At 25.2% G+C, this 14,545-nt stretch overlaps 1 protein-coding gene across 1 annotated transcript; it reads right to left on the bottom strand.

The window, feature by feature from the left end:
• Positions 1-655: 655 nt before the first annotated feature.
• Positions 656-4,026, bottom strand: LOC130951228 (uncharacterized). Its single transcript, XM_057879871.1, has 4 exons — positions 3,792-4,026; positions 2,586-3,030; positions 2,281-2,506; positions 656-1,290 (listed from the first exon to the last, which is right to left on the bottom strand). Exons 2-4 carry the CDS (start codon positions 3,021-3,023, stop codon positions 770-772), a joined length of 1,185 nt encoding a protein of 394 aa, XP_057735854.1. The 5' UTR covers positions 3,024-3,030; positions 3,792-4,026; the 3' UTR covers positions 656-769.
• Positions 4,027-14,545: the final 10,519 nt, after the last annotated feature.

A 14,545-nucleotide genomic window follows, 5' to 3' on the forward strand; every position in this document is an offset into this window, starting at 1 on the left:
GTAGATAGGGTATGATTTATATAAAAATCTCAATTTTCGGGTAGGATTATGGTTAAATCTAAACCTTACCCTACCTATTATCACCGCTAGGTGGACGACGCAAAAAGTGATGAGCATGCAAGGGATGACGAGAACACGACGAACGTGCAAGCGAAGGAAATGCGATGACAGGAGAGTTTAGCAAAGAACTTAGAGCAAGGTGTGAATTTGAAATTTTAGAAATATGGAAATGTCCTTAATTAAATTTCCAACTCTAATGGTGAGAATAAATTTGACAAAAGATTCTATTATCTCAAATATTTTTGTCACAGTAAAGACTAAATTTAAATTTTTTTTATAATTTAGAAACTCAATTAAAAAGAAAGAAAAATATAAAAGCTTAATTAAAAATTCAGAAAAATTATAAGTAGCCCTAGAATAATTAAACTTTTTTAATTTTCTAAAGTAATAAATATCGTGAAACTATTGAAATATAAGTTAAATCAAAGCTAAGCAAAGAAGTTTTTATGAACCTCATTTGAACTCCAAGTCGTATGTTCGATTTTTATCTCTTTTCCTAGATCATCTTTATTAAAGAAGGAACTGTTATACTTGTCTTGTGAGATTCTTGGATTTTGAAACTTGGACTTTGAAGTTTTAATAATTTAGTTTCACTTCAAATATAAATGATATCTACTGTACACTATCAAAGTTCGAATCTATCTTATATCCTATAAATCCTGGGAAAATATCAAAATCTACGTTTAAGAATTGGCTCAATTAAAGAAATCTACATGGGAGGCAAACCATGGATATAATCATTCCAGATTTCAGTTGCAATTGAGTCTCTCAACTGCGAAGCAAGAGCAATTTCATCTGCATAAAAAGTAGAATCTAGCGGCGGATGCGTGTGCGACTCAATGCGTGAGATTGGCAGAACTTCCTCTTCTAAAGATGGTAGCGATTCCTCCATTGAAAATGGCATCCCCTCTCCATACATTTTGAAAATCCAATCATCCGGTTTCTCACTGCGAATGTAATTGTGCAATGCACTTGTTGCCACCACTAACTTCACCTGTGTTTGTAATGGGTATGAAGGGGCAGACATCAATATCGGGAACCGTGCCTTTAAAGCCCCGAAAGTTCGACCGGAGATACTGTGCAATAATGAGTGCCGTTGATTGAACAGTTCACCTGCATGCTGCGCGGTGTAACCACTTGGGAATTCCTTGGAGTGATATGGAGTATTGGAATATGGAGCAATGAAACCTGGCACATTTGGAAACTTGCTATCTACAAGGTAGTATTTACCTGTGTGATAAAAAGTGTGTTAATCTGCTAATCTAACAATTGAAATAAAATTGTACAGTAGTCATACATAAAACCGAGTATTCATCCATTGAGTTCTAAATTTCATTTTGATCACAAAAAATTTAACTTGATTCTAACGAAAAGGCGCAACGCTTTCCAAATGACTAATTCAATAGTCACTAGCGAACTCAAAGTGGCATTGACATGCATTTCTTCCCTATCAGTCTCTTACAATTTCAACCAAATACATTAGCTAAAACATTTGCATAGAGAACCACAAATCCAATAAACCTGACAAGTAGTCAATGACTCCAAGGTGGGCTTTTTTCACTTAAAAGCTCAGCTCCAATATCACCTCTGTATCAATGGAAGAGTCATAACTAAAGAGACTGGAACCTTTCCAGGAGCTTATGCACGGGCAAGTTGACAAACTGACATGAGCCAAATCGATTTATTGACGGAGTGAAACAGATTGAAAAAGTTTGACCGCAATATATGCAGAAAGTTTTATAGAGAAAAGGAAAGATAAGTGAATTTGCAGGATTGATGTCTAATATTTTTATGATGGGGGTTGGCTGCATCACTTTCTAAGCTCACAACTAATAATGAATCATACAAGCAAATTCTTCTTCTGAGTAAGAAATTTTTTTTTCCCATTCAATAGTCGGTCTTCACTTTTAAGTGGAAGGTGGAAATGCCAAGCAGGAAACATGTAATAAAATTTTGTTAACAAGCTGAATTGCTGATAAAAATTTAGGACATAATGGAACAGAAAAAAAAATTTGGCTTAAAAATACAAAAAATTACTGATGTGAAGTTGTGAACTTTAGACAAAAAGGTTAGTTATTCCTAATGATTTATTTTTCCTGTTAAAAAGTTCTGCATAATCATAAAAACAAAATCACTATAAAATCTTAGAAGTAGTGTTCAAAATGAAGTGAACAAATTCAACTATGCAAATGAAAACTCCATTTTACTGACTAAAATTACCTTCAGGAACCTGCAACCTATTCTGCCTGGTGATTGCGGAGTTAAAAACCTGTAAATCCGTAGCGGATCCTTCCCAGCCAGCCAAAACATAACAGAATTTGAGGTCAAATGAGCATGCTGCCAAAATATTCTGTGAAAGTAAACCGTTCTTATTACGGAAAGGTCCTTGCTCATCCACACCAACTGTCACAGGTACATGTATACTGTCAACTGCTCCCACACAATCCTATTAAACAATATTGACACAATGAGATAGAATCAATCCCAAACAAGGTTGTCATCAAACACATTTCAAGAAATCTTACTTTAAAATATGGACAGAATCTAGGATCTTCAAAGATTTTTGGAGGAACTTCAGAACCAGGAGGCTGAAAATAATCCAGTGAAATTGACAATATTGCATTCAAGACGTTGTTAAAATGTCGACTAATAGTTTCTCCAGAATAACGAAATAACTCTTGAACGGCCCTTGTCCGCAGATTATGTCCAATAATGAACATAAATATGGCCAGTTGCTCCTCAATTTTGATTCGATTTGTGTGGCGTAATAAACCCTTGGCTTGCAGCATATCACACAACTTGTAGAATATACTCTTATCCATGCGGAAGTTCTCTAGACAAAGTTCATTTTGACCATTAAGTACTGCATCTACAAACTTTTCACCTTTAGATGCCAAGCAACTCAGATCTTTGGGTACATGATTCCCAGAGACTCCATCCTTTTCCTCATCTGAACTATCCATTTAACAACTAGGACATCAACAGATGTGAGTTAGAAAATGGAATATGGAAACAAAAATTGTTCTACCATTAAGATATAAATCAATGAAAGGCTCATTTTGTTTTATACCTTTTTTAACCCCTTTCCCCCCACTCCATTCATGCACATAGGCTAAAAGCCAAACAATTCCATGTATAGGACTAAAAGACAAAAAATTTTGTTCATGAAAGCATATGTTAATGAATAGTATTCATTAACCGTTACTCTTAATTTAATCATTTAATCTCTCTAAAAAGAAATTTATAGTTTAAGATTTTCAGGTAATAAATTTTTAAACTTTTCGCTTAACATGGGCACCCTAAGGTCATTGAGCATGTGCCCTTAACGCAAATGTTAAATGGTTAGAATACTCTTCAGTCTTCGCTAAAACACTCAAATCACACACAGTAATACTAATATTACTCATTAACAACTTTTCTAGTTTAATTTACTAATCTATTCCTTAATCCATGACTACCTAATCCAAATAGCTCTTTAGTCACACAAACCAAAACTTCAGCACTACATAACCCATCTCAATCTTAATTAATCACTTGTACTAAAATAAGCTTAATCCATGTTCAAAAGAGTAATTACCCAATCTAACAACATGTTCAATCACATATAACATAATCAATCCATTACAATTCAGCACAATCAAATTCATACAGGAGCATGATAACTCGTAAATCATAGTCCCGTGACCTAGAGTTTGAGAGAATAGCACTAACTTTCATTAAAGAACCCCTACCTCAAAGTGAGTAATTCGTAAGTGAAGTGTAGAAATTGGCGGTGCAGCAGCGAGCGTCCTCAGTCATCAGCGGCAGCGATATCGACAACCGCCATAGCTCGTAGCAGCAGCGGAGAAAGGGAGAATGGAACAGCAAGCACGGCGGAACAGGGCAATGCAGCGGTGGCAGAATCAACCTGATTGTACGTCACTAGCAGAAGGGCAGAAGCAGTTCCGGCGGCTCCACTACATCTTGTTATCAAATACTCCAACTATGTTTAAATTTTGAATAAATATATAACAATTTTTAGTATTTTTGGCTCGTCAACATAGATATTAAATTATTTTTAACAAATAAATTCTATTTTATTTATATAAATTTAAAAAAATATAAATATATATTATATATTTTTTATATGTAAAATTTTTAAAAATAAGTACAAATTGTTTCTGATTAAATGCTAATAAAAAATAATAATATTTATTAATCATTTCTATTGAATATATAATTAATTAGTTATGACAAATTTAGAAAAAAAAATTGTCACTAAAATTGAAATAGAGAATAATAATATGAATTTTGTAACTGTAAGAGATAATATTTAACTAATATTATGAATTAACATATTTTATAATCTAATAAAAAATTAAAATTAGTTATTAATATAAAATATATATTAAAATATAAAATATATATTAAAAATAAATTAAAATATATAAATATATAATGACTAATTTTAGTAGTTGATTTTAGTGTACATAATATTTTTTATTATTTAAAAGCTTTAGTTAAATTATGAGAGATGCTTGGTGTATAACTTTATTTTCTAAAACCCCATAAAAAATATTATTTACTATCTTAATTAATAATAATAATAATAATATTATTATACATAATAAATTCGGAACAAATAAATTGATAGACACATTACTATATTTGGTTTGACACCAAAAAAATAAAAAATAAAAAAAAAACTATATTTAGATTATGGTTATGGCCTTTAGCGGGAAGAGCATCATTTTGCTCTTACGAGTAACGATCTTTTTTTGTTGTTTGGTCTTACATAACACACACTATTATAAGAAAAAGTATAAGAAGTCAATATTATTAGTGTACAATATATACAATATAATTAAATTAAAATTTAAATCAAATTATAATTAATTCATTAATTCTAAATATTTACTAATTTAAAATTTAAAATAAATTAGGATTGATTGCCGCCTAGCAGTGCCTATCAATTGTGTGGGTCGTTGTCACGGTACTGTATTAACCCAGACCAGGAACAACTCCGTCGTAGCCGGCGTAGGTGTTCTTCTGGATGTCGACGGCACAAGATAAAAGGGTAACAAGTGTTTTTCCATTGATACATTCGTCACCTCGTGGAAGTTCGTAAATGGAGTGTAATATCGTTTATTTTTAGTTGGTGATCACAATTCATCTGTTCAATTTTTTTCTATTTTTTGTTTCTCTAGTTTTATGGTTATATTAAATCATGAGATTCGTGTGTCAAATTATATATATATATATTTTTAATAAAAATTAAATTGTTAGATGATCATAATTATTTCTTCTGTTTATTCATCTTCTTTTATTTTAATGGTCAATTTAGAATGATCATTTTAGTAGGTATACGGATGGTTATTTTAATTTTTATGTAGATGATTATTTTGATTGGATTGAGTTTAGTTATATATAATTAAAATATGTTAGATATTCAATTCATTAGGTATGCGGATGATTATTTTTAGAGTTAATACTCAAAATCGTCCCTGAAAGATACCCCGATTTTTATTTTGGTCCTCGAAAGATATAGTTAATCAAAATCGTCCTCGAAAGATACACGACTTGGTCACGTTAATCCTTCTGTCAGTTGGCTGATGACGTCACGTTAAGTGCCACGTGGCACATGATGACGTGGTGGGTGATGCCACGTGTCACGACATGATTGGTTGACGTGTCAAATCAGTGACACGTAGCGTCACTTGACATGTAAAAAAATTATTTTTGATCAAAATAGTCCTTAAAAGTTCAGACGTAAGTCATTTTTATCTCTAAAATTTTAAAAAATAGTCAAAATTAGTCCTTATATAATTTTTTTTAATTTTTCTTGATAATATTAAATTTGAAATATTTTTTGATACTACTAATTTTAATAGAAATATAATTGACAAACAAAAAATTAGTAATGGTATCTTTTCTTCTTAAACATTTTGTCAATAAAATTATCTCTCCCTTTTAAGTCTTCTCAAAATCTCTCTTATTCTTTTCTATTCTAACATTTTTTTCTTACATTATCACATTTTGCTAGAATATATATATACTTAAAATTAAAATGTATGTATTTATTAACCTAAACAAAATTATATGCTCAAAATCAAATTTTATGTATTAAAAGAAAAATTATATAATCTATCTCAAACATATGAAACACACAAAATATTAAATATTTTTAACTATATGAAAGTACTAAAGAAAATATTATTCTAGTCATAATATATATTCGTTACCAGCATTAATATCTTAGTTGTCAAATTATTTTGGTTTGAGTCAAATAGATTTATTAAGAGATCCAAATCTTTTTTTTTTAAATATTTATAAGAAACAACTATAAAAAACACAAACGAAATTATTAAACTAATTACGTGATTATCACATCTAAATTTATAAGTGATGTTATTCAAGGGTCGAAGGATTATCATTTTACTTTTTCTAAATAATGAATTTGAAAAGAAATTCAATTTTTTTAGAACTTTCTAAATTTAATTAGTTTCAATTTATAATTGTAAAAGATTATATAATTTTTGTGTGTTTCATATGTTTGAGATAGATTATATAATTTTTTTAATACATAAATTTTGATTTTGAGCATATAACTTTGTTTAGGTTAACAAATACATACATTTCAATTTTGAGTATATATATATTCTAGCAAAGTATGATAATATAAGAAAAAAGTTTTAGAATAGAAAAGAATAAGAGAGATTTTGAAAAGATTTAAAGGAGAGAGATAATTTTATTGACAAAAATTTTAAGAAGAAAAGATATAATTACTAATTTTTTGTTTGTCAATTATATTTCTATTAAAATTAGTAGTATCAAAAAATATTTCAAATTTAATATTATCAAGAAAAAATTAAAAAAATATATATAAAGACTAATTTTGATTATTTTTTAAAATTTTAGGAATAAAAATGACTTACGTCTGAACTTTCAAGGGCTATTTTGATTAAAAATAACTTTTTTACATGTCAAGTGACATGTCAACCAATCATGTCGTGACACGTGGCATCACCCACCACATCATCATGTGCCACGTGGCACTTAACGTGACACGTCATCAGCCAACTGACGGAAGCACTAACGTGACCAAGTCGTGTATCTTTCGACGACCAAAATGGAGATCAGAGTATCTTTTAGGGACGATTTTTAGTATTAACTCATTATTTTTATCCTTAATTGAATGGTTATTTTTACTAAGGGTGAATGACGTATGGCAAGCCAAGTAGCGACAGCAAAATGGGATTATTATTGATGAAGGTGGGGTGGCTATCCAGTGAAAATTAAGAGAGTACATATGGGTGTCCATGAATCGGATCGTATCCGCAGATCCGCGGCAAATATTCGTATCCGACCCGAAAATTGCGGATCCGATCCGCACCGGATCGCGGATATCTCCTCTACATCCACGTATCCGATCCGCGGATCCACAGATCCGCACAATAATAATTAATATATATATATATATATATATATATGTTTGGTATTATATTTACTTGTTTGTATGTTTTAGTTAGTAATTATTATTCATATATTGTATTATTTTATTTTTGTTATTTAGAAAGAGTTTGTAGGAATAAATAAGTTTAAAAGTATGAAAGAAATATTTTTATCATTTTTTTTACATTGAAATATGATTAAAAAGAGAAGGTTTAATTATGCGGATATATTCGATATCCGATCCGCACATTTGCGGATCGGGTCGGATCGGATCCGACACTAAAAAAGTGCATATATCATATCCGATCCGATGGAAATTGTGCGGATCGGATCGAATTTTCGGCCATATCCGATCCGATTCGATCCGCGGACACTCAAGTACAAGTGTATTTACTCGTGCCATGCACGTGATAAGATTGAAATTATAATTTTAAATTATTTTTTAAAAATTAATTTAAATTATAATAATTTGGTTAATAAAAAAGTAACATGTTATGCATTTTTTTAATCTAGTATTAATTGGATTAACTCTAAAATAGTTATTAATCGATTTTAATAATCTACTTTCTTCAATAAATTAGACATATATACTGAATGTGATCATAAATAATACAGTAATAGTTAAATTTACCAACAAATATATTGGCTATTATCACACTATAAAACAAATTCAATATAAAGGCTATTAGCATTTATAAATCTTTAAAATCGTACTGTTTTTGATTCGTGTAAGGGTTTACTTATCAAATAAACTTAAAATATGAACAAAAAATATTTATAAAATGGACCTAGCATCACTTGAAAAAATCATGGAAAATAATCAACTTACCTTATTATCTATGAAAACCATTTCTATCTATGTAAGTCGTCTTGTTCTTGTTAAATTTGGATGAGACTTTCCATGACTTTATATATTAATTTTGTTAAATAATTCTATATATATATATATATATATATATATATATATATATATATATCGATAGTTTTTATAATATATATACATATATATATATACATAAATAAAAAAATATATGAATTATATTTTGTTAAACTCTATGTTACCGATTATTAAAAATATTTGAATCACATATATTAATTATTTTTTTGTTATAATTATTTCGTTTTATATATATGATTTTTTTATTCTACAATCGTACAATAATTTTTTATTTTTTATATCCATATATATTCTTCAATCCCAATCCCATTCATACGCATATTAATAGTTTTTTTTCTAATAGTGATGTTTTAATTTTTCGTTTTTCTATTTTTCACGTAACTTTCTTTTTTTTAATAATGATATTTTAATATTTTTTTAAATATATTTTTCTTAATAATTACATTACTAATCTAAAATATAAAATGAGAAAAAAAGGTGATACATATATCGAAGAAAGAAAATAAACTTAAAATCAGAAAAAAAAAGAAATTTTATTTTAAAAAATATAAAAATAATATATTCAAAAGAATAGTCGTAATATATAAATTGAGTCAACAATTTAAATTTCTCTAAAAATAATTTAATCAAATACCAATATTAGAAATAAATTACTTAAATAATAATTAATCTATTATAGTTCTTAGACACATATAGATTAGAGTCATTCTCGTAACGACAACCAACTGAAACAACATCATAAGTTCGAACATTTAGAATTCGTATAAATTCAGACAATTTCCTTGTTATTTGAAAATCTTCTGTATCCCTGATCTGATAGAGTTGAATCGTAATTCGTTTTATGGAAAAATAGTTATGGAGGTGGCTTTAATATGTTGGATGCCAAAATCCGAAAATCACTATTTATATTTGAGTTTGACACCCATTAAACCCTAAAAGGCCAAATAAAATAGTATTTCTAATTTTATTCTCGTTTGATTCTAAATCAAAAGTAATAATGACTTATTTAATTCAGCATTTATGATAATAAATGAGATAACCATTATATAAGTTATTTAATGTAAAATAGTTTAATTTGCGATTATAATTAATATATGTATTGCCTATAAATAGATTAGGAAATAATAATTTCGTAACAAAATAATCATTCAATTTGAATTACAATTAATTGATTGATAAAAATTATAATAAATTGTATGATATTTAAATAATTAACCAAATAAATTAATTGATATAATTAATTTATTATAAAAATTAAATTTAATGAGTTAAAAGAAATAAATTGAAAAACACATCAGAAACATGCCATGACAGTTTTATCGTTAAGTACACAAATTTAATTTTTATATAATAGAATAGATATTTATAGATTATTATATTAAACTCAGACTAAAAAAACACACTAAATAAAATAAAAGTATCAATGGTAAAATATAACCCAAAAAACCACTTAACTTCAAAAAGAATTTGTGATGAATTATAATAAATCTATATATGAGAAGTAAAAGTAAAATAAATAATTAAAAAATAAAGTAAAAAGAGCAATTAAAAAAAGTAAAACAAGATAGAAAAGATAATGTGTGGAGTAGATAAAAAATGTATTGTAATAGAAGATTAATATAATTAATTAATACAAAGAATGAAAGAGAAAAATCAAAATACAATCTTATTAAAAAATTTCAAAAAAAATATTTAAAAAAGAAACTTATTAATCAACTTTTATAAAAATATTACAAAAAAATTAAATTATCTTTAAATAAAATAATAATATCCTTAAAAATTATTAATCAAAATAAATAAAAAAAGAATTAATATAAAACAAAATCATAGAAAAATATTAGCAAAATTAAGATAAAAAAATAAAAATAAAAAATTATAAATATCTTTTTGAAGTATAAAATAGAGAGAGAAAGGAATATATAAAATAATAAGATAATAAATTAAATTAATTGAATTCATTTATATCATTGCTTTATATATTATTTATTAAATAATTTAATATTTATCTCAATCAAATGTTATAATTAATTTGGTTTAATGAATCAAGCAAAATTTAAAATAATTTGATATTTACTCTAATTAATTAAATATTTGAAGTTATGATTAATGTAATTTAATGAATCAAATAAAATATTAAATGATAAAATATTTATCCTAATCAAATCAAATTACATAATTGATTAGTTGTAATTAATACAATTGAATGAATCAAACACTAGGGGTGTTTGCGGTGCGGTTTGATTCAGTTTTTAAGGGAAAAAATCATCCGATCCGAACGCTTAATTTATGTGCGGTGCAGTTTGGATTGGATGAACTTTTTTTGAAATCCGATCCGATTACAAACGGTTTGGATCGGTTTGGATTTGCGGTTTTTTAAATAAAAAATTAAATACATATAACAAGTCTCAACATCAAATTTTAAATAACTAATAATGACATAACAAGTCTTAACAATATCTTAAAAAACCAACGATAACATAACAATAGAAATAAAATTATAGGTTAGTTAAAATAAATAAATAAATAATATTTTAAACATAAAATATTTATTAAATAGTAATAATACATGAATAATAGAAAAAATGTATAACAAATTGAACATGTTATAAGTATAATTGTAAATATAATAATAAAATAATAATATTATAGCACATTGTGCGGTTTGGATTGGATTGGACCGGTTATAAAAAATAGATCCGAAATTTGATCAAATCCAACTGTTTGCAAAAAATAGAATCCAATCAAATCCTAATTAGTGCGGTTTTAATCGGTTTTCGATTTGAATTGGATTGGATGAACGGTTTAATTTCGATCGGTTTGGATTTGAACACCCCTATCAAACACATTAAATTGAAAAATAATTTAGTTAATTTGTGTCTTAAAGACATATTTTTAAAATATTTATTTTTCAACAACTTTTATAAAATATTTTTTATAATATTTTTAAGCTATGGTCTAAAGGCACAATTATAATAATCCATTAAAAAGTATTTAATTAGTTAATACAAATAATTAATATAATTGATTTAGTTCAATAAATTTAAAGAAATAAATATGAAAAAAAAGAGATAAAGAGAAAGTGAAATTATAAAAATGTGTAGCCATTAGTTGATAATGTATTAAATATTAATTTTATATAATTTATAATAAATATATTTTTCTAAATTAGTATGATCATGCATTATTCATTAAATACTAATTGTAATATAATTATAATAAAAATATTTTTCTAAAATAAATTTAAAAAAGAGAATAGTACTTTCATTTTGGAGGAAAAATAAATTCATGAGGAGTTGACACCTTACTTTTATTAGTAGGGAGAAAATCCAGTTTTAGAGAAAAAAACTCAATTTTAGAGGAGAAAACTCAGTTTTAGTATATTATATAAGTAGTCTATTTTAGTAAACTATTTTATTCAATAAATCACACATATATACTCACTGTGACTATAGATAACCTCATAATATTTAAACCCACCAATAAATTTTTATATGTTTTTTACTGTGAAATAAAAACATATCAAAATCAACTCAAAATGAATAGCAAATTATTAGAAAATTTTAAAGCACAAAGTTCTCCAATAAATAATAAATAATTTAAATATATTAAAAAATAACTCAACACTCTCCTTTCATGCCTGCAAAATATATACCTGAAGCAATATTATATCAATGTTAGTATATAAAATTATATGATTAAAGTAATTTTAAAATAGTTTATAAAAAAATTACGTGTGAAGTACGAATTTCTAAATGATAAATAGTTGTAAAAATTCACTATTACTCATTATATATATATATATACACACACTAATTGTATACGGTAATAATTAGTCAATATTTTTAATGGAGATACTACAATTAAGTGAAAATTGTGTCATTATATTTTATTAAATTTTATGATTAATTCAATAGAGATACTTGCTCAGTATATATTTTATGTACATTAATTATATGCCAATCTTTTTAAAAAAGAGTTAAAAGAGGAGAAACATAAATATATATAATATTATTGCTATGTAGGAAGCAGATATAAATTGGTATATTTTTTTTATTATGTTATACAATTTAAAATTATAATATCATATTATTATTAATTGTAGATACTTGCTATAATTATATCAAATTTAATTATGACTCTAAATAAATAAAATAGATAACCATTAATATTATTTTTTATTTTTTTATATTTAATATTTATTGTAAATATAAAAAGTACAACAACTAATGAATAAAAATTTGAGTAGAAAATAAAACATTTACATTGATATTCAATTTGTTAACTAATTAATCTTGTGTCCAGACAATATAATTTCACAGTAATATTATGAACCACAACTTTTTTTATTCCACAAAAAAATACTATATGTAGTCTTTAGTAATACAAAAATATTTATAAGAAGTAATTATTAATATTGATAATCTATCACAATTTATTATTGATATCCTAATCCTTTTTAAAATATGTTTTATTTTTTAAAAATATAATGTATGTACCGTTTAGACCTTTATTATTATTATTATTATTATTATTATTATTATTATTATTATCAAATTAAATGGGTCACCATTAACGTGTGTACTAACTATCTACTAATAAAATTATTGCACATAGATGAGAATTAGAACTATATCAATTAATATAATTAGAATGATTAAAAATATTGATGATTGATAATTAGTTTAATAATGCATTGAATATTGATTTGATTTAAATATAATGAAGATATTTTCTTAATTCATGATTGTAAGCATTGTTGTTGCTTACAATGATCTGTATTGATTTAAAAGTTTAAAAATTTTTGTACGTATTAATTTTATATTTAATATTAAAATATGATAATTTATTATGTTATTTTGCTATTAATATATGTAGTATTACATCATAAAATATAAAAATTAAAGTGATTATTATATAGATTGGATGGATTGGACTAAATATAAAAATATAAAATAGAATTATATTATTAAATTTTAGTAATTTTAATTAGCTAATAATATAAAATAAGATAGAAGTGACTATTCATAATTGATAGTTTTGGTTGATTAGACTAAAAAAATTAAAAAATACTCTAGAAAAAAGTAAAATTAACTTTAATATTAAATTTATTAATACGATTTTAATTTTATAAAATAGTTAGATAATAGGATTAGTAAAAGCAAATGGAATGATGACTTTAATTAGTATTCGATAAAATATTCATTTAGGATAAAAAAAATAAAAGTGTGGTATTATTAAAAATAATACATTTTTATGTTTAAAAAAATTACATTTAAATAAAATATTTGTAAAATATAAAATTTAGAGTAACATAGCTTCATGAACATTAATTGTTAATCAATTATGAACTAACATAAAATTATAATACAATTTATTTACGAAAAAATAATCAACAATTAATATTAATAAATATAAAAATCATCCAAACACTTTAATTTAAAGTATGACTGGTTAATTATTATTCACTATTAATAATATTTTGTTTATAACAAAAAGTAAAAATATAATTATTCAGATTTAGATTTTAGAAGAATTAACATTATAATAAGTAATAAATGATCCATTTTATTATGCATATTATAAATTAATGAATTAAACTAACTGATATAATATGAATTATAATCAATTAATTGGTATAAATTATAATAAATTATATAACATTTAAAAAGACAATAAAATGAATAAGAAGAAAATAAAAAGAAATAGAAGAGATAGAAGACTACAATAAAATAAATTAAGTGAGAGTTTTGTTTGTTTTTTCTTTTTTTTTTTGTTTTGTAAATTTCATATCATATCCATTTCAATAATAATAATAAATAAAAATACGTCAACTTGATATCTAAAAAAAATGATGAGATAAAATCATAATACAGTTCTAAAGTAAAAACTTAAATTAAACCATAATATCATTGCAAAACACAAATTAAAAGTAATTTCACACTACAACATACCACAAACAGGTAAATGACTTAAATTTAAATACAAAACTTTTTTTATTTATGCATGCCAAGGTCTATAAATGCTTCATGCATAACATATCATATATAGCTACGAATGATGAGCATCGAAATTGGAAAGTGTGGTAATTTGTGTCCGCGATAGTTGCTTTCTTGCAACGACGCCTCATAGGAAGAAAAAGAATTGTTGTAAAAGCTA

Source organism: Arachis stenosperma, chromosome 9 (assembly GCF_014773155.1).
Source record: "Arachis stenosperma cultivar V10309 chromosome 9, arast.V10309.gnm1.PFL2, whole genome shotgun sequence".
NCBI lineage: Eukaryota > Viridiplantae > Streptophyta > Magnoliopsida > Fabales > Fabaceae > Arachis > Arachis stenosperma.